General features: G+C 59.5%; 1 protein-coding gene and 1 long non-coding RNA gene across 2 annotated transcripts in view; one reads left to right on the top strand and one right to left on the bottom strand.

Annotated features, from left to right (window-relative positions):
• Positions 1-552: 552 nt before the first annotated feature.
• NTN1 (netrin 1) overlaps positions 553-27387 on the bottom strand; it is a 170790-nt gene continuing 143955 nt past the window's right edge. Inside the window, exons 5-6 of the mRNA XM_038536860.1 lie at positions 15170-15244; positions 553-927 (exon numbers count right to left, since the gene is read on the bottom strand). Of these exons, the coding sequence (XP_038392788.1) occupies positions 599-927; positions 15170-15244 (404 nt within the window). The 3' untranslated portion in view covers positions 553-598. The remainder of the gene's footprint in view (positions 928-15169; positions 15245-27387) is intronic.
• LOC119871849 lies at positions 579-3287 on the top strand. The gene is made up of 2 exons (XR_005359488.1): positions 579-748; positions 2523-3287. It is a non-coding gene; the product is annotated as an uncharacterized LOC119871849 (long non-coding RNA).

Genomic DNA, 27387 nt, shown 5'->3' with positions numbered 1-27387 from the left:
TGGTTCCAAGTTTCCAGAAAGGAAACTCTCTGGGAGGTTTTGCCCGCGCAGCGCCTCCTCGGACGGGCGGCTCCAGCGTGGGGCGGTGACCACCCGGCTGGGGCTGCTCAGGGGCGCCCCGGGGCCCCCTGCCCAGCGCGGCCCGGAAGCGGGGGGGGGGGGCGCCAAGCCCGGGCCGCGCTGCTCCGCCTCCAGGGACGGAGACTGGGACCCCCCCCCCCCCCCCCGAGACCCCCGGACCGGCGCAGCAGGCGGCGCGCTGGTGGGACGGGCCGGCCCTGCGGACGGGGTCACGGCCGAGGAGCCGCGTCCTCCCGGCGCCCCGCCCCCGGCCCCACCTGCGCGGCTCCGCGCCCCGCCCGCCCGCCCCGGAGCGCGCTGCTCGGCCCGGAGCCCGTGAGGTAGCTAAGTCTCGTCCTCATCTCTCCCGCCCCGCGCGCGGCGGCCAGGGGGCGGGGCGGGGGCGGGGCCGGCGGGGCAGGGGGGCGGGGCCGCGGCCCGGAGCCCCGCCCTCTCCCCCGCCCGGCCCCGCCCTCCCGCCGCGGCCCCGCCCCGCCCCGCCGCCCGGCCCCGCCCACCCGGCGCCGCAGCCCCCGCGCTAGGCCTTCTTGCACTTGCCCTTCTTCTCGCGCTGCTGGAACTTGCGCAGCCGCCGCGCCCACGTGTCCCGCCACTGGATCACCAGGCTGCTCTTGTCCGCCACGATGCCGCTCTGGTCGGGCGAGTCCTCGGCGTTGCCCAGCAGCAGGTACTTCTTGAGGGGCTTGATTTTGGGGCACTTGCAGGCGATGTCCCGCGAGCGGATCCACAGGCTCTGGTCCCCGCGGCGGATGCGGCTCGTGCCCTGCTTGTACACGGAGATGATGTTCACCGTGAACTTCCACCAGTCCCCTGCCTTGTCCGCCTTCAGGATGTGGATCTGGACGGCTGCAAGGAAGCACAGGCGGGCGGGTGGGCCCCGGGCCGAGGAGTGCCGCCCGGGCCACCCTCCCCCCAGGCTCCTGGGCCCAGGTGGGCCCCACCTGCTGGCCCCCACCTGCTGGCCCCCTGACCGCCGGGCGGCCCGTCTGATGGAGAAGGCACAGCTGGGAAGCGACGGTGCAGGGTACCCCACGAGGGCACCCGTGGGTGGTGCCAGGCTGACCTGGGGAACCAACCCCACCTGCTGATACCTGGGCCGGGGCCACTGCTCCCACCAGCCTTGCCTCATGCCTTTGTTGAAGCTGCCACCCAGCACTGCCTTTGGAGACAAACCCCCCTCCCTCCTGATCCTCTCCAAATCCCCAGGCTGTTCCCCACCCCACCCCCCAGTTCTCTTCTGAGACTTCCCCTGGTGCAGGGTCTCTCCACTGGAGCCTGCAGCAGAATCCATGCCCCTGGGGTGGGGCGGACACATAGTGCTGGGCCTCCCCGCAGAGTTTCCGATTCAGCACATCTGGAATGGGCTCCCCAGAGTATGCCTCTCTCACAAATTCCCAGGTGGTGCTGCTGCTGCTCCTGGGAACACACTTTGAGAACCAGTGCCCTAGTCAATGTCAATATATGCTATCTCTGCAGGATATTAGGAAGGGTTTTAAAACGCTTTTTTAAGGATTTTATTTATTTATTCATGAAAGACACACAGAGAGGCAGAGACATCAGCAGAGGGAGAAGCAGGTTCCCTGTGGGGAGCCCAATGCAGGATCAATCCCGGGACCCCGGGATTACCCTCTGAGCCCAAAGTAGACGCTCAACCACTGAGCCATCCGGGTGCCCCTAAAATGCTTTTTAAAGAGAAAGGGGGAACCTTGCTCAAATAGGTTTGTGAAATTCTGGCTTAAACGAAGTCAAGAGGCTTCCTTATTGCAGGACTTTTCAGAGCCTTCAAGCTACAAACCATGCATGTGTATGCATGCATGTGAGCTTCCCAAACTACTCTGACTGCAGATCTCTTTGGTTAGCGCATCTCAAGGTAGCAGGGCCCCATGGGGTACCACTGGGGAAACTGCTGGGGTTGGGGGGAGACATAATCATTCCAGGGGATAAAAGGAGAGGTCTCTGCTGCACTGACAGATCAAGGAAAACTTGGTCATCTTCCCCCTCCCCACGGTCAGATCAGGGCACATTCCCCTTGCTGAGCCCACCTGCCCCCGCCCTGCCCGCCCCCCCCACCAGACTGAAGACTGCCCTAGCAGATGAGCAGCCAGCTCGTCTCTCCAGATTACACCTGAAGAAAGTGAGACACGGGTCAGCCCAGCGGCTCTAGGAGTCCCGAGGACATGTCCCCAGGGCGTGTCAAGTGGTCATCACCTGCCCTCTTACAGCCCGGCTGGGGTGCCCATGCAGCCCAGCCTCTCTGAGGGTCTCTGGGGACCCACTCTGCTGCCTTCACTCCCAGGCCCCCCCTCCCATCCTGTCCCCACGCTTGGCCCAGGATGACGGGGAGGTTCAGGGATGGCGGGGCCCGGGGGGAGCGTCCCACACCATCCAGCTCATCCTTCTGGGGTGAGGCAAGTGGCAGATTTTCCCATATTTCATTTCAGCTGTTCTTGGGCATCGTCAACTTTGCACTCCAGTCGGAGAGCTCCAAAGAATGGCTGCCATGGCAACCGTTTCCATGTTTTTGTCACCAAGGGACTCAACACTCAGTGTGAACTCCGAGGTGGAGTGGGGAGCCCTCCAGCCCGCAGAAGTGGCCGGGCTGTGTGTTTGACTGTGCACATGGAGGTCACCGTGGTAACTGAGTGCCCCTCCGCTAAGCGACGGGGGAGCCAGCGTCCCTGGGAACCCCGGTTTCCTCTCCTCGCGGCTGAGCTGAATGCACAATGAGGCTCCATCGGGATGCCACCGTTTTCCCTGGGTGGCATCTTAGACCCCTGGTCCCCAGCCACAGTGCCGGGGTGGGCAGGGGGTGGCCTGACAAGGATGCCGCAGAAGGTGCCTGTGGATGGGGACTCCGGGGGCTGTGACCCCGGGCACCGAGCATCTAGTGGCGCTCCAGGCCACACTGCGGCTCTCGGCCCTGGACTCATCGGATGAAGTGCCAACCATCCTCCAGGAGCTCAGAATGCGACCATATTCGGAGATGGGGTCTTAACAGAGCTGATTAAGTTAAAGAGGCAGTAATACGGGGGAGCCTAATCCAATGCAACTGGTGTCCTTGTGAGAAGAGCAGAGCAGGACAGACACGGAGGGAGGCCTGCAGGCCAAGGAGAGGCCTCAGCAGGAGCCACCGTGTGGACGCCTTGGTCGCCGACTTCCGGCCTCCAGAATCGTGAGACAATAAATTTCTGTTGGTGAAGCCCCCAGTCCGTGATGCTTGGTTCGGGCAGCCCGAGCAAACTCGTTCTTTTGGGGGGAGGGGTGCTCGGGATCTTGGGCGGGGTGCAGAGCCAGGTGAGAGGGCTCACCTGGTGAGGTGGCCCAGGTGTGCTGGGAAGCGGCCAGAGAGAGCTGCCCGAGTGGTCGGGCCCCGGGCTGGCCCCTCAGAGGAGCTGCGAGAATGTGGTCCTTCCCACAGGGGGGACCGGGGACCCCAGCCCCACCTTCCCTGGTCTGAACGTTCTCCCCTGAAGGAATGCCCTGGAACAGCAGGCAGGACATCCAAAGCAGCTCCCCCCGCCGTCACCACTACCTGCCCCTCACCACCACCTGCCCCGGCCGGGCCTCTTCCCCAGGCCCCGCCAGCACAGGCCTGGAGCGCATCCGCTCAACACAGAGGATGCAGCCCAAAGGGGTACCCACCCCTGACCCCGTGCTGTCCCCGGGAATCCAGAGGCCACAGCAGCAGGCCCTGGTCCACTGGCCACAAAGCAGCGGCCTGTGTCCTCTGTCCACGCCAGCTCCCTGGCCTTGGAGCGGGGACGGCCCAGGCGGGGAAGGGGCAGGGGAGGGTGGCGGGAGAATTCATGTGATTATGCTGGAAAAAATCCCCAGTTCCGCTGCCCTTGGCAACGCCTCCGCACATTACACAGCCCACCAAGTATGAGCTGCACACGCAGCACACAGGCCAGGTCCCCGCCGCGCGCACAGCTGAAAATATTCAAACTACACACTGAACAGTGACCTCAGGCAGACGCAGGCCGCACGCTCAGGGGAGCGGCCCCGGCACACGGCGCAGCGCCCGCCCCGCGCCGCCGCCCGCCTGCTGGCCCAGAGCCCGGAACGACTGGGGGCGCCTGGGGGGCCGTGGCCCACGGTGGCCACAGGCAGCTCTGCCCGTCCGAGCACCAGGAGCCCCGAGGGTGTGTCCCCGGCACCCACACGACAGTCAACACCAGGCCACTTAGCCTCAGCCCTCAGGATGCCTGGGCCGCCCCATCTGTGCACCCGTGTCCTAGACTGACCCCCAGGAACACGGGGACCCGTGAGGCCCCCGACCCTGCAGTCAGAAACGAGGGAGATGAGCTGACCCTTGGGAGGGCAGCCTGGCAGGTCCCCGCGCAAAGCCAGAGGGGGGCCTTCTCCGGCGCAGAGACGAGGCAGTGGCTGAGCCAGGGCAGCCTGGCCCCCTCGGAGTGATAAGCGGCTGCGTCTCGGGGTCCACACTGCGAATGCCCTTCCTTACACTGAGCCCTGGCTCACCCCCCACCCAAAAAAAACAGTATGAGGACTCAAGATGCAGGAGAGCAGCTTGCCTGGCGCCTGGGGCCCTCTCTCCACACGGACAGAAGCAGGCATCAGGGTGTGGGGACTGGAGCCCACCAGGCAGGATGGGTGAGGTCAGCTCTGGAAAGCCCAGCCGGGCTGGGGGACCCCTGGGTGCCCCCGAGCAAGCTGCAGGGGAGCGCGTCCCTGGAAAGGAGCAGGTGGCTGAGCAAAAGCAAGGGGAGAGCTCCTGCCTTCCGGGAAGCAAGGTCCTAGGGGCCAGGCGGCACTGTGTCCCCGGCCTTGGAGTCCCCACATGTGTCGCCAGCTGATGAGCTCTGAGGGCAAGGCCTTAGGCAGGGCAGGGCAGCAGCCACCCCTCAAGAGCAATTCTGGGGCTCACAGGCAGGCCTTGGCAGCCACCCGGGCAGGGCCGTGATGACTGACTTCGAATCCCAGGCTGCTGCTGGGCCTGCAGGGCATGGGGGGCACGTACCTCTCCATCCCTGCCTCCACACAGGCCAGAAGGGGACTGAGAGCCAGGCCCACGGGGGCCGCAGTCAGCGAGAGCAGCCTGGGCCAGGGCTGGGCTGGACTGGCCAAGGGGGGGGACTCGAAGGCAGCCCCAGGGCGGGCTGGGTGCCTTGGCCTGTGCTGGGGGTCCTCTCCGCCACTGAGTGTGTAAGACCGCACACGTGTCCTACAGGAGCAGACCCTGGCCATCCCTTCCACGGTGCCTCAACTGTACTGGGTCCCAGCACTGGGCTTCCTCCAAAGGGGCCACAGCAGGCAGCCCTGTTCTGGGTCGGGAGCCCCCGTTCATCCCGAGCCCCCCTCCCAGCTCCGGCCCTGGCACAGCCAACTCGGAGCCTGTCAGCTCTGGGCCCCCGGAGGACCTGGGACCACCTCCTCCCTGGACAGGACGTAGCTCCAAGCTGACTTAGGTGTCCCCCCACCCCGCCCCGCCCATGTAGGGGTTGGGGACTTCCTGCTGCAATCCAAGGGCCCAGCCTGGGCCAAGTTCTAGGAAAGCTGTTTGCACAGCGAAGAGTATACAGTTGTTGCTCATTCATCCTCGGGCTTGGCCCCGACACACCCTGCCTGCCGGGCCCAAGTCAGAGGAGGGAGGGCTGGCACAGGCCCCGGTGGGAAGCTGGGGAGTGGGCGGTGGGGAGCTGGGGAGTGGGGCCACCAGCCACCTTCCTCCTCCCACAAGCACAAGCCTGGAGCCCTGGGAGGGATGACACCTCAGCGGGGAGGCTTCCTGCCGCCTGGAGGGCCCAGGATTTATGGGCCGCTCAGGGGGGGTCCCCAAGGGCTTCCCAGCAGCCACCCCTTCCAGGAGGCTTGGGTGGCCAGCCCCAGGTGTCCCCCCCGTCACCCCCAGCCACACCTTCCTATTGGGCCAGTCCAGCCGGGGAAGGCTTGTCATCCGTCTGCCTCGGAGGCTGCGGCCAGGGCGAACGGGGGAAGACGCTGACCCCAGAGAAACCCTTAAAACCATGCAGCCCCATAAATTTCCCTATATAGCAAGTGTGTCGTGAGCTGCAGCTGCTTTCATAAAATGCAGCTCTGACCACGTGTTTCCCAGGCCCCCGCGAAGGTGAGAAAGCACGGGGCCCGGCCGCGTCTTGTTCCCGGAGGTGCTGACCTGCCTGCCAGTCAGGGGGGCGTCAGGCGGGACCCCCGCACCCACGATGACATGTCCCGGCTGGTGGTGAGCTGGAGGCCAGTGGGGGCCACACCAGGCCGTCAGCCACAGCCATCCCCCCAGCAGGAGTCCTCGGGAGTCCCCGGGGCTACCACTGCCTGCCACACATGTGCAGGTCCCACCTCAGACCTTGACTAAGGTGGGGACATCCCTCCCGAGGGTCCCTCCTTTCTCGTTCTCAACAAAGGTTTGCTTCTCTCTCTCTCTCTCAGAACTAAGAGCAATGGGAACGCTGCCTCGGTTTCCCCACGGGGCCATAGCGCTGAGGCTCTGTTCTTGGGAGGGGATGTTGGGAAGTCTGGGAATCGGGGAGTCTTGCTCTGGGGAAGACATGAGCCCTGTTCACTGGGAGCTGGGCCAGTCTGGACCACCCCCCCCAGCTTCACAAGTCAGAAGGGCTCAGGGGCCTGGCCACTGTGCGTGGCCCGAGGCTCGGGCAGGAGAGGGGACGTGGCCCTGCCTGCACAGTGGGGTGCCCTCACCCCGCCCCCCCCCCCCCCCCCCGGCTGCTCTCTTCCTCAAAGGAGCCAAAGGGAGAGAGGGACCCCCTCCCAACAGGAGGAGCGGAGACAGCCCGGCTGGTCCCTGGCCCCCCAGCCCAGGAGCAGCCAAAGAGGCCAGAGGGTCCCCCAGAGGATGTGACGCATCCACTAGCAAACCTGCCTCCCAGCCCCCTGGAGGGTCCTGCAAGGGCTGCCACCCCGGGCCCCTGTGCCAGCGGGGTAGTGGCCTCCGAGGGAAGGAAGGCTCGGCCCCAGTCCAGGGCTCACATCACCCCCAGGTCCCTCCAGGACACGTGGCCTCCGAGGCTCACAAAAAGCTCCTGGCTGCAAACTTACACGCGGTCCCCAGCAAGGATGTGGCCCTCTGAGAGGTCCCTGCGCAGCCCGCAGTCCAGTCCCCATGAAGGCCACTGCCTCCAGGAAGCCCCCTCACAGGACCAGGACAGGCAGCCTGTCCCTCCTCAGGTGAAGCCCCTGAGAGAGGAGGCTGGCAGCTACTGGTCTTCTGAGCATGCTCTGCACACCACGCTCTGCACACCTCCGGCTGCACACCGCACTCTGCACACCTCCCTCTGCACACCGCACTCTGCACACCTCCCTCTGCACACCGCACTCTGCACACCTCCCTCTGCACACCGCACTCTGCACACCACGCTCCACACACTGTGCTCAGCTCCAGCTTCCAAAGGTCAACGCTCATCCGCAGTGGAACCTGCTTCTCCAAGGAGCCCAGGAGCAAGGGCCTCAGGCCCAGAAATAGGAACCAAGTGGGATCCAGACCACAGCAGCAGAGTCCTGGGGGTGCTCCTTCGTCAGCCGCATTCCCCTGGGGGATCGAGCAGGTACCAGCGAGCACTGGACGGGTGTTCCTGGCCCCATCTCACCTCCCGCAGCTCTGCAGCTGGAGAGTGTGGTGCCCTCAGGTCTGGTGGCTGGACCATCGGAGGTGGGGTGGGGTGTGCGTGTGTCCCTCTCTCCCATCCTGGCCAAGGCATGGGGCCGGGAGCCCCAGGAACAGTGAAACAGGGTGCTGGGCTCTGATCCCAATGCAGGGGCAGGGGCAGGACCCACCAGACCACCCCGCAGGGGGACATGCCCATCTGAGCTGTGACAGAAATGCTCTGTGATGCTGGGGCTGGGCCCCCGGGGAGCACAGAGGACAAGAGCTGCCCATGGTGGCCAAAGCAGCCTGGGTCCCCAGCACCAGGTACCCAGCTCCCCAGGCACCTTGGACAGGTCCCTGCCCCCACCCCTCCAAGCCTCCCGTTCCCATCTGCCAAATGGGACGAGCCCCTTCCCAGCCCCTCAGAGCCGCCCCTCCCACCCCCCCAGCGGCCCAGAGGCACAGGCTCTGGGGCTCCCCTGTCTGCGGGGTCAGGAAGGGTGGCGTGCGGCCGGGGCAGCACCCTGCAGGATGGAGAGCTTTCCTGTCAAGCCGTCCCGGGGGCCCCTGGGCACTCCCCGTCCAGCCTGGTGGTCACCCGTACTCCGCGACCTCAGCCTGACTCGCCGTGGACCCAGCTCCACATCTGGCCTCCATATGGGGCTGGCACTGTGGGGTGGGGGGGAGGGGAGGTCACATCTGGCCGGGGGAAATCGGAGGACCCCCCCCACCAGGGGGCCAGTGACTGCCCCCTCCAGGGAAGGGTCAGCGAGCCTCTGAAACACCAGGCCACGTGCTGCTGGCTGGTCTGCGCCCCGCTCCCTGGGGCTGCAGGGGTGGCTGGGGTGGGGATGGAGTCCCTACAGGGTGACTGGCGGAGGGGGAGGGGCGGCACCCACCAGCTTCGGGCTCTCCAGGCAGCCCTCCCTTTGGGGAACCGCCCCCAGGGATGGGGCACATCCGTACCCACACCCAAGCTCCACGATCGCAGCGTGGGGTGGACTCAGGTGCTTTGTCCCCCCGCAGGGTCCATAAGCAACCTGTCAGGTTCTCTGCTCTCAGCGGGCTTGACCCCCCTCGATGGGGAGCAGCTGTTGAACTCAAGGTCAAGAAAAGGAAGGGGAGGGGGTGTCAGGAGGGGAGAGGCCCGAGATCCCTGCGGCGGGAGCATCCGATTTGCAGCCTGAGCCACTGGACGAGCGCGGGGCAAGCGCCAGGCCGGGTCACACCGTCCTCACCACCGTGCTCGGCGGGCCCTACACCACCGGTGTCACCCCCATACCCGCCCCTCGTCATGATCGGCCCACCGCCGGCACCCCCCACCCGGTCCCGGCCACAGCGTCCCCCACGTTGGCTCTATCATCTCTAAGAGTCACCCCAACACCGTGGTGACCACTCCTGCTGGCTCCCCCAGGAGATGTGTCTGGTTCACCAGGAACGGGGAGTCAAGGGTCCCGGGGTGGCAGTGTGGGGGGACCCGTTCCTGTGCCTTCTAAGGGCCCGCTGTGCCCACCATGTGCCACCAGGGGCTCGGGGCCTGGGAGGCATCGGGGGAGCAGAAGCCTCTTGGGGCTTGGGAGTCGGCCGGGAGCCACGTTATCTTATTGTGTCTTAGCCTGTGGTGGGCGGGGAATAAAGCCCCATCGCAGGTGCCGTGTGGATTCCAGGGGACGGGAGTGCGGGTGCCTCGAGGGCTCCCGGCACCCCAGGAGGTTCCGGGGAACATGGGGACATGCTGAAGAGAATCGGGGCCTGAGAAAGCAGGAGCGCAGACACGTGCACGTGCACACACACCCTAACGAGCCCCGTCTCTCCCCGCAGATGCCAGCAGAGTCCCCCCCTTGAGTGGTACCCCAGAAATGCTCCTTGCAGGATCTCAGGGGGAAGGCTTGACACAAATCATCCTGTGAAAGGCATTTTGATTTTTCCATCCCGCGGTGCCAAAATGTCTTTCAACAAAAGGGGTGACTAATAAACATTTCTGGGAATGAATAATTTTTCCAAGAACTGGCAAAAGTGAGATGATCTCACCTTTCAGAATGTGAGCTGTCTCCGCCCCCCCCACCCCCCACCCCGATCCCACTTTCGGATCCCAGGGAGAAGGCAGCACCCGGGCCCCCCTCGGGCCACCGCGCAGGCCCGGCTGAGGGGGGAGGCGGCGCCGGGGGTCTGTGCACACAGATGTGACCGTGGCTGCTGAGGCCTGCGAGGGCCTCTCCCCAGCCTCCCCGGCCCCCACACCCCTGTACCCGGCCCCTGCTTCTCCTTCTGCGCCCAAGGCCTTCCTCCCTCCACCTGGGAGCCTTGCTTTGCCCTGTGAGCATGGGCTACCGGAGCCCCCGCCTCCAGGAAGCCCTCCCTCCACCCCCTCCCTGGAGAACCAGTCTCTGCCCCGCGTCCCCACTCTCGCCTGTGTGTCCGTCTGCCCCCTCCCGACCACAAGGTCCTTGAGGGTTAAGCCTGCGTCTCCTCCAGGTCTGTGAGCTCAGCACCCAGGACAGGGCACATGGCAGGTGCTGGAGGAGCCAGCGATGGGGGGTGGGAGTGCAAAGGTGAGGAGGGGAGTGGGGACAGGGCCTGGGGGGGAGCTTGGGGACCAGAGGGGACGGGAGGCCCAAGGGCTGTGGGCAGGAGCCTGGACCGGAGGGCAGGGCAGGGAGGGGCAGAGCCCCTGAACCTCCCCAGGCCTCAGCCCAGCAACCTCCCGGAACAAAGCACCCTGGGGACACAGTGTCACCCTGTTACCCTCATAGCCTTGACTCCCCAGGCTGACAGGCAGGCAACTCCAGGGAGGGTTGCAGACTTCACAATGAACTCGTGCACGCACACAGATGTGCAACACGCACACAGGCACACCCCTGCTCACACACAAGCTGTCACATGAGCACTCCTGCTCCAACGCACGTGGTCATACATGCAGGTCACACTCACATACACTCATGCAGTCACACACACGTGCCCACCCATGAGCATACCCACACCCGCACATCCTCATACACCACACAGGCACACCCACACACACTGCCACAGTCACGTGTGCGCACACACACACACACCCACAAATCTACACACTAGTATATACACACACCTGCACACACAGTAACATACGCTCACATATTATCACATGTGCACACACACGCACACTCACAGAGCCCACCCATGCACACCCACAATGCCGTCACACACATACACTCACATGTGCACTCACACATGCACATCCACATGAGCACATGCACACACAGGCACACCACACATCTGCGCACACACACTAGCATATACACACTCACAAGAACAGATGCAGTGCTCAAATACTGTCACACTAGCACATCTACACTTGCACACCCACACACGTGTGCACATCACACAAGCAAATCCACAGGAGCCCACCCATGCACACATACCTGCACTCACACCCATGCACTCACATCCACGAGCAAACACACACTTGCTCACACGATCACACCTACACTTGCACACCAGCGCGTGCGCACTCACCAGTGGCAGTCACCCCAAGGAAGGCCCCCCCAGGCGAGGTGCCCCGAGGAGGACGTTGCTAAGACCCTGGACAGTAACGCGAACAATCTTCTGAGCACAGCCGTCCGTCACTGTGCTGCGGGCCGGATCGCCCAGGGGCCACGGGGCTGGGGGCCGCACACCCCAGCGTCGCCCCGCACCCCTGCCCCGAGCAGATGGCGCCTGGGGGGCTGGGCAGTGGTTGGGCCTCACCTAGGAGGACATAGTGTGCGCCTTGACGACACTATGGTTGTGGGTCCGCCCACAACCCCGTAGCACATCAGGAGCTGCACCTGCAGACGGTGGGCCCGGCACCCCGTCCCCGCACATGAGAACAGAACGGGCCACCTCCCCGCTGGGGACACTGGGTGCGAGCAGCATGGCGGGCTCAGGCCCGAGCCCCCCCGCCAGGCCTCTGGTTCTGCCTGGGCCCCCTCTCGTCAGGAACATGCCAGAGCGGCCACCCCACGCAGCCCAGCTCCCCGAGGCCCAGAGCCACGTCCCAGCAGGAAGAAGGGTGCCTGGGGCCTGCTCTTCACCTGGCAAGGGCCACCACCCCGAGGTACTAATTAGCAGCTTCTGGAACATCCAGCGCACTGGCTACAAGTGAAAGAAGCAGGATTTCTAATTGGCTCCCTGCAGGGTGTCAGCGTGGAGAATATGCAGCCCCTCGAAGTCCGGTCCCCAGTCCCCAGTCCCCAGTCCCCTTGGCCGGTCGCTAAGCAGGCCTTAGCTCCCTAACTGCTCCCCAACTTTCAGGGGATCCCAAAAGAGTCAGGAGAAGTCCTAGGGACCAGAAGCCCTCGAGGGTCTTTGGAGGACAGGAAGAGTTTCCGAGCTCATCAGCTCCCCGAGGGGGCACCCGACTCCTGTCTGGCATCTGCTGCTCCCCGTGTGGGGCGCAGCAATAGAACTGTGGGCGCCAGCGCAGTGCGCCTGGCAGGAAGTGCAGGGCAGGAGCTGGGTGGCCACGCCGGGCATCTATCTCCTCACCCCTCTCAGCCTTGGGGCTAAAAAGGATGTGAGATGAGAGACCCAGGGCAGGCCGCCGCGGACGGAGAGGGAGGATGGGCCCCGTGGGCAAGTCACCCCCAACAGCTGGGCCTGTGTCCCCTCCTGTGACACGAGGGATGTGAAGCCAGCCGCTGGTGACACCTGCTTCACGCAGAGGATCCAGAAGGAGTCAGGTGCTGGCAGGAGGGGAAGGGCCATCAGGCCCGGAGTTGAGGGCAGAAGGAAGCCAGAGGCTGTGCCCCACGCTCGGCACCCCCAGAAAGAGGGGCCTGATGCAGGGGAGACGGGTGCACAGCAGGTGCAGAGCCCAGGGAGGGCCTGTGGGACCCCCTCTGAGTTCATAAAGAGGTGTCCACCCCCTTTGGCAAAAAGAGGGTATTCCTGCCTGCTGGTAGGGGGCCAGGAGGGAGCCAAGGGGGACAGGTGTCCCCCAGAACATCAGGAGTCAGAGAAGCTGAATTCAACAGGGGTGAAAAGAAGTGACAAGGGAACAAAGTGGGGCCGAGTCAGATAGAACCAGGTGGCACACGGGAACTATTCCGGTAACTTTTGCAAAGTCTTTTTCCTTTCTGCAATTTAAGAACAGAACAGGGGCTGCGGGCCAACCCCCCTCCAGCCCCTCTCAAAGTGTCTGCTCCAAGTACACCCGCTCTTCTCCGGCCCCGTCACGTTCTGGGCAGGGCTCTCCTCTATGCACCCTGGCTCTCTGGGCCTGTGTAGACACCTCGTGCATGAACCCCAGGCCCCAACACAACAGGACCCTCGGGCCTATTTGCCTGAGCCCTCGTCCCTCAGAAAGGTTGGAGGGGCAGCAGATGTCCCTGTGGAAGACCCCAACAGAGGCAGGCAGCTCGGGGCTGGGGGGATGGGACCCTACGAGGGGCCTCTCCCCATGGCCGTCACCAAGGCTTAGAGACAGCACTCCCTTTACCTTCAAACCGCACTCCCATGGGACTCAGAAGTTTCTGCATTGCCCCGGATGCAAACACTTGAAAGGGGCTTTGGGGGACTTGCCGAGGGCCCCACGGGGTTGTGGAGCAGGCCCACCAGCGGCCTGACCACTTGTGGACACACTAAGCCTGGTGCCAGTTGCTCTGGCTGTATCGAGGGGTAGGCCAGGCGGCCTGGGGGCGTGTGCTCTGGGCCCCAGGGTGGGGTAGGCATACTGTGCATGTACACACGCATGGGTGTGTATCCGTGCACACACACGCTCACACGGTGTACAATGAGAAAGTTTTAGACGATCTCAAAATTGCTCTGGGTTCCTTCAGGCCTCCTCATGCATCTGTTATGCAAAAGGTCCCAAAGCTTGGCCTTAGGAAAGAACACAACCCACGTTTGGCTCCAACGGCCAGCCCAGGTGAGACAGCAGGGTGGGCTGCTGGACGCCCCTGAGTCAGGCAGGGATGGACGAAGGTTGTCTCCCAGCTCCACTTCTTCCTCCCTCCCTTCCCGCCCTGATACCTCTGGACCAGCAGAGGTGGTTCCTCCCTGGGAGCACCCCCGGCGGGCACCTGGCCCCATGCTGGCTACTTCCAGCTTGCAGACACGATCCATGCTGCACACAGGGGATCCAAGGCTCAGAAAAGCAACGGAGGCGCCCCAGGTCCTGGAGGAGGAATGTGACCAGGGCAGAATGGAAAGCCGGGCAGCAGAGAGAGGCCAGAGTGGTGTGGGGTACACAGGCCCGCCAAGGCCTCGGGTGAGGGATCTGTCTCTGGGGTCAGCTGCAGAGGGGACGGTCGGTGGCCAGAAAGAGGAAGGCCCAGCCCTCCACCCAAATCAGCAGGACCCATAGGTTAGGAGGTGGGAGGCGCCAGGCCCAGGTTCAGGGCCCCTGGGCCTGCATCCAGGCTGCGGCAGCGACCTCCTGGCCGGGTGACAGGGGCCTCGGCTGCCCACGTGGACGCCCGCATCTCTGCATGGGGGGCCCTCCCCGGCTCTGCCAGCAGATCCTCTGGGGACTTCTCTTTGCTGGGCCAGCTCTGCAGCGCCCCCCACTCTCTGCACACCTGTGCACCGGGACCTCAAGGGGCTCCCCTCCTCCTGCAGGTCCCCAGACCGCCCCCCCATCACGTGGTGTCTGGCTGGCCTGGGCCTCCAGGCTACCCAGAAATTCTCAGGGATCAGAAGCCACAAAGCTGGCTCCTTAGGTCCCCCAGGGTGGGCCGGCCCGAGGAGCTTCTCGGCAGGTGCCTACAGAAGGCGGGCAGGGGCGGCCTGGCAGAGGGGTGCAGGGAGGATGGGGACAGAGGGAGCGCAGAGCCGGGTCAGCCCTTCCCAGGGAAGGGGGCCTGATGGCTCAAGGGACAGAGCTGTCAGCCCCACAGGTCCCGGCTGCAAAACACCCTCAAGGGCCCCCCCCACCCCCAGCCCAGCAAGCTGTGTTCAAACTTCAGCGAACCATTTAAAACACAGACTTACCCCTCTGCGGAGTCAATCTTTGGAAGGAGGTGGCTTCCAGAATAGGAGTTTTAAACCCACGGACCCTCCGCCCCCTTTCCTGAGGCCTGGAGGGCCCCACTCTGAGCAACACTCGAGTTGAAAGCCCACAGTACTTTGAGGGCACCCGAGACCAGACAGGTAAAGTGACGAGTTCTGAGGCCACAGCCCCCCACCCGGGGTAAACTGAAGGCTGGAGGCCAGGCAGGGAATCCCAGCCGCCAGAGGAGCCCCACTGGCCTGGATGCCAGATTCTCCACCCTGCCCGGGCAGGGGTGGGATGGGGTAGGGTAAGTGGAGGTGGAGGGGAAGAACCCAACCCTCACACCCCTGTGGCCCCTCACGACCCCTTGCCTCTGAGGGCCGTGGTGCAACAGCTGACAAGTTCCTCGGGTGTGGGATCCCGCCAGCCTGGGCCCTGTCCCGTCCCAGAGACTCCATGGCCCGCATGTAGCCAGGGCCACCTGCGCCCTGCGCCCAGCTCCTGGCCAGTCACGTGGCCCCGCCGGCCCGCCAGACAAGGGGACTGGCACTCACCATAGTCCTTCCTGCAATACTTTTTCATGTTAATCTTCAGCTTTCCTTTGGAAGCCTTGCAGTAGGAATCACAGTCTGCAGGGGACGGAGAACACAGACAAAACCTAATTAGACTGGCGATGAATAGGCTGGGGGGCCGCCCCCCCAGATCCCCAGAGGCCTGTGATACCCATGGGCCAGGCGGGCGGCCATTCAGGGCAGGCCTGGCCTTCTAAAGAGGCGCTTGGGACAAAGGGGCCCCCGCCCGGCCCACCCCCCTGTGGCCTGCCGAGTCCTTCAGCCGCCAACTGGAGCCCCCTTGGCCTCCATGGGGCACGCTGGGGGCTCCCGTATTGTGCCACCCAAGGCTTCTGAGCACCACACAAACTCCCCCCACCCCATTCTTAAGACACAACCGGAGCCTGATTAAAGGCGATAGAGGCCTCATTGTCACCCCGTGCCCTAGGTCTGTGTCAGGCGCTGGCTTTCACGGCGCGGAGCCTCTGGCTGGGGTCAGACCCCAACAAAAGAGGTCACGGAGGAAATTAGCAGCCCATGAAGCATTAGAAAACCCCTTTGGTGTCCACTCTACTGGAGTGTGCAAATAGAATGCCCCATGAAGAAGAGTTCAGTTCTAATGGGCCCAACTGCTGAGAGGCAGGGCTGCGGGGCCTGCGTCCGGCCGCCAGGGATCACGTCGGGGGGCTGCCCGGAGCCCGAGTCTAGTCGGGCGGAGAGCTCAGGGCCCTGGGGCAGCCAGGCATCGGGCCTGCTTCTCCGGGAGGCGGCCTCCATCCACCCACCAAAGCAAACCTCCAACATCGGCCCTGCCAGGCCGTCTCCCCACCGGCCCTTCCCACTCCTCGGACAAGGTGATGTGATTGCTTTGCTAGATCCGTGGGGGGACACCCTTAGCCCCCCAGCCAGCCTAGCGCAGAGGCCAAGGAATGACTCGGGCCCGCCCCGCACCACCGCGCTGGGCACCGATGTGCCGGGCCTCACTCAATTCTCACCACCGCTCTCTGATGTGGGGGGACCTTCCCAACCCGCAGTTAAGAGAACTGAGCCCACCTGCTCACAGCATCCGGGGAGCTGGCGGCCAGGCTGGGCGCTGCACTCAGATGTAAGATGCCATGACGCCCGCACCCTCGGTTATGCCCTGCCGCGTGCGTCTCAGCGAACGCCACCAATGCCTCATCTTAAATGTGAGCAGGGAGCTAAGCTCTGAGCAGGGGATGAGGAGCACCCTGTGTTCCAGCAATGCCCAGACCGCCGGGGGTGGGGAGTGGCAGGGGAGGACCGGGGGCTATGGAGGGTCCAGGATATTCTAGGAGCAATGACAGCACCGGGCAGTGGACGTGAGCTGGGAGGGCATCCTGGTAACAGACTAGACAGGTCACACACACACACACACACACACACACACACACAGGGGTGACTGCCCCAGGGGTAGGTGCAATCTCTCACTCTGCAGAGGGGCTCGCCAAGTCAAGGTGCGCGGAAGGAATGACTCGTGTGGAGCACAGGGCAAAGCCAGGGAAACAAGTCGGGCCTCACAGCAGCCCCCCACCCCCCATGGCTTAGAGACACAGAGACTATTCAGAGATCTCCCGCCCAGGGATGCAGAGACTATTCAGAGGGCCTCCTTCTAGGTCCTGTGATTCACTGACTGCTGCCTCAGTTAAAATCAAAACAGCTCTATCCCCCTGCCCTGGCGGCCACGGCCCGGAGCCCCCACCCCTTCCCTGCCTCTTGCACCAGCTTCCTGGGGCACCCAGTTGGGAGCTGGTCTCAGGAAATGGGGGAATAAGCAGCCCCCCTTCCAGATGCCCTGTGGTCTGAGCCTTGGGCCCACCCACCCACCCAGATGCCCTGCCAGGGACACCAGGGGCTACCGTGCTGATCCTTCGTGCTAGCTGGCTGGTTGCTGGGTGGTGACCCAGGGAGGCACCACTCAGGATGCAGGGCCAGGGTCGCCCAGAGACTGTAGCCAGAGCCCGGGGGGTCAGTGCGAGATGGTGGAGGCCTGTGCACACACACCAGTGGCACCAGCACCAGGCTGACCCCTGGAAACGGTTGCTCCTGGCCACGTCCCCGCAGCTCAGGGACAGATGACATCCCCAGCAAAGCCACCGCCGAATCCAGGTTGTGCGTAAGTCCTTGTGGTCCTGAGCGGGCTGGCTGCGATCCCTCTCGGCTCTCTCCACTGAGGGAAGCTAATTGGAATGCGAGTAGTGCTGGGTGACGTGATTCCCGGGACAGCCTTGGGCCCCCTCTCAACTAGCTTTCTTGTTATTTTACTTTTTTTTACGAAAGTCAAAAGCCGTTGGCCGCGTCAGGGCTTGCATTCCGGTCGGCAGGAAATCACCTACGCCCTGTCGCCTCTGCAGGCCCCTCTGTCTGGGCCCTGAAGTACACAGCACCCTGTGATGAAGGCACGGCTAGTCCCACCCAAAAGCCAGACCCCAGGGTTCTGGAAGGTTCTAGAACACCTGCCACAGATGCAAGCCACACACTGTGGGGCTGCAGGCACGGTGGTAGAGCCCTGAGACAACCTCCCCCAGCACCTTCAGCTCTTACCACCTCCCCTCCTGGTCACATCTACAGCTCTTCCTTCCAGAACCAAGTATCCACCTGGGGCAGAAGTCGTCCTAGCACGTGTGGCATCTATTCCCTGCCCAATCAGACCCCAGTTGACCAGCCTCCGGCGTCCCTGTGAATATCAAGAGCCTGCACCTCGATGACAGCCCCTGGACAGTCCTGACAAGGCAGGTGGCACACTGTCGGCCCTGCCAATGAGCCCCAGTTCAGAGATGAGGCAGGCTGGCTGCACAGCCCCTGCTCCCCACGCCCTGGTTCCCAGCCCAGCCACACGGTGGAATTACCCAGAAGCTTTAAAAAACACTGCTGTCTGGGACCCACCCACCCCCAAGACCTTCTGATCACTGGTGCAGGGGGCAGAGTTCCCCAGCCAGGGTCCCAGGGGCCACCATCTCAACCAACCATAGCCAGGAGGGGCCAGGGTGCATAGGGCACCCAGGCAGACAGAGGAAAGGCTGAGAGGTGCTCGTTGACCCAAACTGGAGGGTGTTCAGAGAGGGAACCCAAGCTGCCTGTTCCTCCAGGAAACGGCACCACCTTTGAGCATTTACAGTTGTATGTGGGGTGCAGGGGATGGGGGATCCTTCCTATATTTTTCCTTTCCATCCCTTGGAAATACTTCTTGGGTCAGTGAGCTCATTGTTGTAAGAATAAGTTTTTTTTTTTTTTAAGATTTTATTTATCTATTCATGAGAGACACACAGAGAGAGGCAGAGACACAGGCAGAGGGAGAAGCAGGCTCCCTGAGGGGAGCCCGATGTGGGACTCAATCCCAGGACCCCGGGATCACGCCCTGAGCCAAAGGCAGATACTCAACCCCTGAGCCACCCAGGCGGTCCGAGCTTGTTGTTGTAAAACTACCCCCTACCCCCCTGCATATTCGCTGACTGATCGATCGGTTGTAAGTTACGAAAACAGAGACCAAGGTTGTTAGAACTGTATATAAAACACGGGTAAATCGGCTTGGAACGAGGGAGCCTGAAATGCTCTCCTTTGGGTAAAGTGAATAACATCCAGAACATGGACACTATGGCAGCTATCTGGCTGTGCTTGTGGACTCTTTGTTTTGGGTATATTCCAAAGAACTGAGGTCATCGGACAAGTGGTCCCTGGACAGGGAAAATGTTCCTGCATTTTCTTCTTTTATCAAAAACACACAAAGCTACAGAGACTGCTTCGAGATGGGCAAACCACAGCTTTTGACTGCAGTTCTGACTCCTTCAAAATGGCATATCTACTTGGCAGTCACCCATGGAGCCTCTCCTTGTTTTGTTCCAAAATAGCTGTAAAGACAATGAGAAAAATGAAAATTCACACGAATGCCAAAAACTAAACTGATAGATGACCCAATGTTGGAATCTGGGAGCAATCTTTATTAATTAAAGGCAGATGGTGGTGAAACAAGCAAAACCTGTCCCAGGTTTTACCTCAAGACACAGCCTTTTGTCTGATGAACAGAAAGATTTGAAAAAGGAGATGACACAGAGACAACAGCCAGGAAACAAATGGGTAGGAAGCAGGCAGGGGCCTTGGTGGTGGTGCCCTCCTCCAGGGAGGGGGATCTGAGGGAAAGGCAGGGCCCAGAAGGACAGTGTTTGCATATCTGAACTTGCATTTTTATCAAAATTATTGGCGTAGAGAATGAAGAAATCAGGCAGTGCAGATGGAAGGACACATTTCCACAGAGCAAAGTGAATCAAAGGGAAAATACTGGTAGGAACGAGGCAGTAGGGACAGAGCTGCATCAATTCCCCTGCTATCCAGCTTGGAGCTAAGATGGGAATCCAGCTGTTGTGCTAGTAGCAGGATCTATAAGGTTTTTTTTCTTCAAATGTCAAACAGTAAATATTTTAGGCTTTGTAGGCCATACGGTCTCGATCCCAAGTATTCAAACTTTATCGCCATGGCTCAAAAACAGCCATGGATAGCGTACAACTGAATGAGCATGGCAGACTACAAAAAACCCAAAAAAGACGTAGCCTCTGTGAAATCGGAGAAGAAAGCCATAAGGAAAGACTAGGGTGTGTTGAAGACGCCATATGATCATACAAAGAGCATGACACAGAAGAGAAAGAAGAGCCAGAAAAACCAAAACCTAAAAACGCAGTAGCACAATTAAGACTCACTTTGGAAGCAGCAAAGAGAAATGATGCTGGAGAAACTTGATTCAGACACACAGAGAATAAACTGGGGAAGCCCTCAAAAATTCTAGAGGAAAAAGATAAAGATGCGGAAATCATGAAGGAGAGGATGGTAAGGATATGAGAGAGAACATGCAGGGGGACATATAATGGGGAGAGAATGCAGCAGAAGCCAAGTGGAATAGAAACAAGGATCAAAGATCAGAATCCTGAGCTAAAGGCAGACCTACATGTGCACAAGAAGACTCACTGACTTTTTGGAAAAATATTAAGGAGACCAAAAACACCCAGACATGTCTCTGTACAACATATGATATACCAGGATGAGGGAAAATTATATATGGATTAAAAATCAACAACAAGAAGCCAGCCAGATGACCATGGAGTGATGCCCATAGGTCTTGCGGAGGGAAGTCTGTGATCTAAGAATTTTATACCCAGCAAGACTGTCTCATATGTGTGTAGGCCACCATGAGCAGATGGCATTCTCCAGCGTGCAAGGCTGCAGACAATATTCCAATCGTGTACCCTTTTTTGAGAGAGATACTTGAAAATGTTTTCCAACCAACCATGAAATGAATCAAAAGTAAGAGTTTAAGAGGGAAAAGTCTTGTGGAGATTGTACAATACGAATGTGCTAGTGATTGGCTCTGAAATCTGCAAATGTGGAGATTTCATATTTGGTCCTAAAATCGAATGCAAGGGTGCCTGGGTGGCTCAGCTGGTTAAGCATCTGCCTTTAGCTCAGGTTATGATTCAAGGGTGCTGGGATTGAGCCCTATATCAGGCTCCCTGCTCAGTGGGGAACCTGCTTCTCCCTCTGCCCTGCCCCCTGTTTATGCTCTCTTTCTCTCTCTCTCAAATAAATAAAATACGTAAAACTGAAGGCAAATATCAAAACAACTTTTTTTTAAAGATTTTATTTATTTATTCATGAGAGACACAGAGAGAGAAAGGCAGAGACATAGGCAGAGGGAGAAGCAGGCTCCATGCAGGAGTCCGATCCCGGGACTCCAGGATCACACCCTGAGCCGAAGGCAGACACTTAACCGCCGAACCACCCAGGCATCCCTCAAAATAACTTTTAAATATTTGAAAGGAAATGTCAGTGTGTAAGTATCAATATATATAAGTATAAATAACTCTAAAATGTAGTCTGAAACTTAGATATCATATTAACAAAAACTAAGCAGAAGAATGAGTCTTAAGCAGGTAGAATGTAAGATATGCTCTTTCCTGCTTGACTCTGACAAATAAGAGCTATTAGATCAAATAGTGCTTTTGAAAAACTCAAAGGCAACCACAAAGCACTAAAGAAGATGGGAAATAAATTATAAGTAATATGGGGGTGCCTGGCTGGTGCAGTGGGTAGAGTATGAGACTCTTGACCTTAGGGTTGTGAGTCTGAGCATCAAGTTGAGTATAGAGATTGGTTTAAAAAACTTTCAGATTATAGGTAATATGTAAAAAAAAAAAAAAAGAAAAATAGAGAAAGTGGATTATATAAAAAGCAAATGAGACCAATCAAGAGTACAGTAGAGCAACCATCTAAAAACAAAACAATGCCTGTAAACAGATTCAACCCCTCTACTGATAAATGGATTAAAAATTATTAAATCATTTCAAAGGAACATAACTAAATGAAGCAATTTGTTTTTAAAGCTCACAACTTTGAAAGAAGTTAGCTTCTTTAAAGATGTTATAGTAAGTTCATCACTAGCAAACAAAGAAGTTCACCTATTAATGAAAAAAGAGAATATTTTACATGGAATAACATCTTATTGAAATATATTAAGAAAAAAAGTGTTAGGAACATAAAAAGGAACAGACAGTAACCTGAGCAGTAAAAGGATGCTAAATTAATCCCAAAGGAGCTGGAAGCACACGGGCCGCATCTCCTGACCTCAATGTAAGAAATAGGATTTACTGGGCAGCCCGGGTGGCTCAGTAGTTTAGTGCCACCCTCGGCCCAGGGTGTGATCCTGGAGACCCGGGATCGAGTCCCGCGTCGGGCTCCTTGCATGGAGCCTGCTTCTCTCTCTGCCTCTCTCTCTCTTTCTCTGTGTCCCTGATGAATAAGTAAATAAAATCTTAAAAAAAAAAAAAAAGAAATAGGATTTATTGTTAAACAGAAAAGAATGAAAAGATATGTACTCGACTCTAGAAGTTAGAAAATGAGCAAAATAAACTCCGAAGAAAGCCAGAGGAAGACTAACAGAAGTAGAAACTAATAGTGTGGGACCCTGGAAAATATTCACCAGTTGTCAATACCTCCAAGAACTGATTCTCAGGAAAGGCCCCATACCAATACTCTTTTTAAAAAATCACACACAGGGGCGCCTGGGTGGCTCAGTGGTTGAGTGTCTGCCTTTGGCTCAGGGCGTGACCCGGGGTCCTGGGAACAAGTCCCTCATCGGGCTCCCCACAGGGGGCCTGCTTCTCCCTCTGCCTGTGTCTCTGCCTCTCTCTGTGTCTTATGAATAAAGAAAATCTTTAAAAATAAATTAATTAATTCAAAAAAATTTAAAAACCACACATGAAAAATGCAAACAACCAAACAAACAAACAAAAAAACCAAAACAGACAAAATACAGTCGTGTCTAATTATGAACATGAGAGAGAAATCAGACACACATGAAGTCACAAGGAAGGGAAGATAATCATGGTCGAAAGCACATTTTATGAATTATGAGGCTACTACTGTATGTGGCTTTAGGCCGAAAGCTTGGGCACTCAATGAAATGCATGACTTTTTAGGAAAATGTAAATGATCGTGAGTCTGAGTGAAGAAGAGATATAATAATCTTCAGAAATCCCTGAATCCAGGGCCACTTGATCTGGGCGGAAACAGGAAAAGGTGGAAACTGGTGAGAGGGACCATGTGAAAGTATCTAAAATCAATCACTTTTCAACTTAAACTTAAGAACGATTTTTTTAAAAAGAGCAGCGTCCCATGGTTCAACCCTGACAAAAACACCCACATGAGCTCACGGACACACAGGCCCTGCAGATCCCATTCACCAATCGGGCCCGACGTGGGGTCCCAGCCTCCCTGGACCGCTGGCCGTGCCCTGTCCCCCCAGGAGTGAGCGAGGGGTGAGCCAGAAGGTCCACTCTCTCAGGGGACACCCCGCTCCAGGGTCATCCGCCGCTCCCATCCTCCTCCCCGCAAAGACGGGAGCTGCCAGGGAGGGACACGGGGACCAGGGAGAGGCGCCGAGACCGGGAGGCTGCCATCTGCGGCTCGCAGCAGGCCCATCCTGGCTGGCTGGCATCCTGGCCCCTCCTGGGAGCAGCCGACCTCCCTTTCATTCCACCCACCTGCTCCCCCGGCCCAGCCACAGCCAAGAGCCGAGAGGGGGCCCCTGCAGGCCCAATCCCAGCGGCCGAGCTGCTCCCTCCTCTCCCACCACCTTGGGTAGCTCACCCCTCTGGTCTGCCCTCCTGCGACCCAGGTGCCAAGAATCCTGCTGGGCAGGCCTGCTCGCCGGATCGAAGCTCATCCCCGAGCATATGGCAGGCGGGGCCCGGCATCCCCCCGTCAGAGCTCGGGGCGCTGCATCTGGCGCCTCCCTTGGAGCGGGGCGGGGAGCTAGCCAAGCTCTTGCTCTGAGCAGCACCCTGGCCTCTCTGCTTTTGGGCTGTCAGGCTTGGGAAGGTGGGGCAGTGGGGGTGACACACAAGGGACACCAGCCCTCGCCCAGTCCACCCTGAGGCCGAGACCCAAACGGTGGGTGAGACAGCCGGGGACGGGTTCCTGGTCCCCCACACCCTACCCCGGCCAGGGTGACAGAGCCCAAGCGAGTCAGGCTAGGAGGGACCTCCATCCATTTCGCCTAGGCCTCTCTCCCCACCAGCAGGTGACAAAAGGCAGGTGAGGTCGGTCTGTCCAGAGAAAGTGAGTTTCGGCTCCACCGGACCTGGAGCCACTGAGCCGCTTGGACGTCCTCAGGCTGGAGCCCCGTTTGCACACGGTGGGTGTCCAGGGGTCTCCTGAGCGAGGCCGCTGCAGCGAAGGCATGGTGAGGATAGAGGAGGCACTTCTCAGGAAGCCAGCTCTCGCCTCTCGTCCGAGGCTGCAGGTGACTTATTGCCCTCCCCCCAGTAAGACCACCTCCTCAGCATCTTCACCCACAAATGCTTCACCCAGGATACCACCACTGGTGTGGGAGAGCCGGGGTCACAGCCAGCTCTCAAGCGCCCACGCATCTCTCTGAGACCACAGTGGTCCTGCCTGTCCACTCCAACACCTCTAAGCCCTCCCTGCCTGCCTCTACAATGTCGTGCCCTCCAGACTTGGGGCTCGGGGGCAGAAAACCCAAGGACCCCCCTTCCTCAAATGAGGCGGCCCCCAGCAATGGACGGCTAGAGGATATATGGTGTGAGGTGCAAGCAAATGACTAGGAAAAAAGCCACAAGTATTTGTGAGACAGATAACAATGGGTTAGGATCTTTCATATATCAAGAACTCTTTTGAATCAATAAGATAAGCAACCTGAAATTCAAAGGAGGGGACACCTGGTGGCTCAGTGGTTGAGAGTCTGCCTTTGGCTCAGGTTGTGACCCGGGGGTCCTAGGATCGAGCCCTGCATTGGGCTCCCCCCAGGGAGCCTGCTTCTCCCTCTGCCTGTAAATCTGCCTCTCTCTCTGTCTCTCATGAATAAATAAATAAAATCTTTAAAAAAAAAAAAAAGATTCAAAGAAGAACAGGCAATTCACAAGAAGGGGGAGAAGGGGGACAAGGAGATAGAACATGGCCAATCTCAAGTAATCAAAGAAATGTAGCTCAAATCAATGGGAATACAGGACCTGTGGCTTGTGAACTGGCGAAGGCATCCACACATGTGCACACAAATGTGCGGGTGAGGTAGGGGTGCAAATTCCTCTTCCCTGAACACAACTGGTATCGAAATGTCAAAAGCGTGGAGAGATGCGCACCCTTTGGTGCAGCAGTCCCCCCAACACCCCGCACCTCTATGAATTTATCACCGCTTGCTCCCTTCCAAGGTTGGGCTAATAAGCAAATTCCACATGGCCAACTCTGGGAGGTGCTGGGTGGAGGGGGAGGCCTGACTGCAGAAGGGGGACAGGTAATTTGCATGGGTGTGATCACACTCACCCAAGAGCGACACCCATCCGGGGGAGATGGCGAGCAGAGAGCGGGCATAGAGATGGAGACTGACTGAGGCGCGAGGGCCAGGCCGAAGGAGGTGACATCTAGGATGACAAGGCCTGAGCCACATGCAGCACACAGGGAAACAAAGGACCAGGCAGGTGTGAGGAGCCAGATGGAGGGGAGCTGGTGAGGCTTGGGGGGGGCGCAGCCAAAGGTCAGGGGGTCCCTGGGGGCCGGTTGACCTTGCCTGGGGTTTTTGAGTTTTATTCTAGAAGAGTATGCTATGCGCTGAAATGGTAGCCATGGGACTGGGATTGGTTTTTACACTCTTGCTCTGGCTTACCTATATCTCTCTATATATTTTTTAAGATTTTATTTATTAATGAAATACACACAGAGAGTCAGAGACACAAGCAGAGGGCGAAGCAGGCTCCCTGGGGGGAGCCCGACGCAGAACTCGATCCCAGGACCCCGGGATCACGACCTGAGCCACAGGGAGACCCTCAACCACTCAGCCACCCAGGTGCCCCAGCTTATCTATATTTTTAATTTTACTGTAATGAGTATATAATTCTTGTATTAAAAAAAACCACTAAAAACATTCTGAAGTGAGTCTCTCCTCAGTGAGGATGGGGACCACTTACTTCCGGGGGATCCCATCATACGCGGGTACCCGTGGTCTACAAGGCGATGCTCGTATTCCTGATCCACGGGGCGTCCGCTGCTGCAAGTGCTACATACCCCTCAAGAGAGGGAAGCGTGTGCGCATGCAGATGCCCATCCCCTCGCAATTGCACACACGTTAGTACGAAGGGACAAACCAGAAGTGAGCTGTCAGCCAACTGCGCACAGTGGTGTGGTTGAGAGCGAGGGTACGGCTCTAGCTAGAGCGGCCAAGAACTCGCCAGAGCGGAAAACCACACAGGGACCGAGAGCGCGGAGCACGCAGGGCAAGGAGATCGGCAGGCGGAGGGCTGCAAGCAGGAAGCACAGCCCGCGCAAAGGCCCTCCGGCAGGACGGAGCCTAGCAGAGCCCAGCGACTGAACGAAGGCCAGGGTGCCTTGCACACAGTGAATGGAGAGAGGGGGCAGGGAGGTGACTGGCACAGTCTGAGGGGTTGCGTGGGGCCGGGTATGGTTTGGATTAGACCCCGTGTGGTTTATAGTGGCACAAGCTACGTGTTGGAGCCTCCTCCTGCATCAAGCCGGGGGCCCGAGGCTCTGGGTAAGCACAGAGGCTGGGGCTCCGGCCCCCACCCCACGTCCCAGGGGAGCCCTGCCCTGCTTTTCTGCTCCTTCCCCAGCTACGGTCGCGGGCGCCCAGGGCTTCCCGGAGGGTCCCTTTGCTGTGCCTGCAGCAGCGGGCGGCGTGCGCACTGCACAAAACCCACCCAGGGCCCTCCTTTCCCGAACCTTTCTGGTCAAAGCCACCCGCGGGGACGGCTGCACCATCACACCTGGGTCCCACACATCTGCTCCCGCCTCCCCAGCACCCACCCCTCTTTCTTCCAGAATGGCTAGCAACCCTCAATGTTTCCAACTTCGGGTACTCTCCAAGACTCCCCCGTGGCACCCCGTGGCCGCGCACCCACTTAGGGCCCCGACGGTGTCAGCAGTGACCCATGAGGGGCAATGGGGGCAGCCGCTGTTCTTGGTGGAAGGCGGTTGCATCACCAGCCCAGTGATCTGTGGCGCTTAACCACTTGGAGCCTTGGTTTTCCCATCAGTAAAACGGGGCAGGATTTAGGAGGGTGCGGTGACAGAGACAGGCTGTCAGACACGGCGTCCCAGGGATGTGCCCCCTCACCTGTGTCCCTGCGGTGACTGATGAGCAATGGGAGGGCTGGGGCCTGACCCTGGTCCCCAGCAGAGACTATAAACCGGCCCAAACCAAGCAGCAGCAGGTGGGTGGTGCAGTGCTCTCTGGCCACCCCACGGTCACGTTCTTCCTGGACCTAGGGCTGGGCCACCCGCCGTTCTTAGAGCCCACCCGATGGTCCAGAACAGCCTGGCTCCCCGCCTCTGCTGACCTTGGTCTCAGCACCCGGCCCAGCGCGGGCCACAGCAAATTCTTGCTAGACCCACAGGTCACGGTGGTGTCAAAGGAGCTGAACGCAGTTGCCCCTGTGAGGTCCCCAGGCTGCCTGGCCCAGCAAACCCACACATAACAGGTCCCCTGCGGGGCTCAGCAGGGTGGGGAGCATCTGCCTTTGGCCCAGGGCGTAATCCTGGAGACCCGGGATTGAATCCCACGTTGGGCTCCCGGTGCATGGAGCCTGCTTCTCCCTCTGCCGGTGTCTCTGCCTCTCTCTGTGTGTCTCTCATGAATAAATAAATACCATCTTTAGAAACAACCCAGAGGGGATCCCTGGGTGGCTCAG

Source organism: Canis lupus, chromosome 5 (genome assembly GCF_011100685.1).
Source record: "Canis lupus familiaris isolate Mischka breed German Shepherd chromosome 5, alternate assembly UU_Cfam_GSD_1.0, whole genome shotgun sequence".
In the NCBI taxonomy this organism is placed as follows: domain Eukaryota; kingdom Metazoa; phylum Chordata; class Mammalia; order Carnivora; family Canidae; genus Canis; species Canis lupus.
This window is presented reverse-complemented; position numbering and strand designations above follow the sequence as displayed.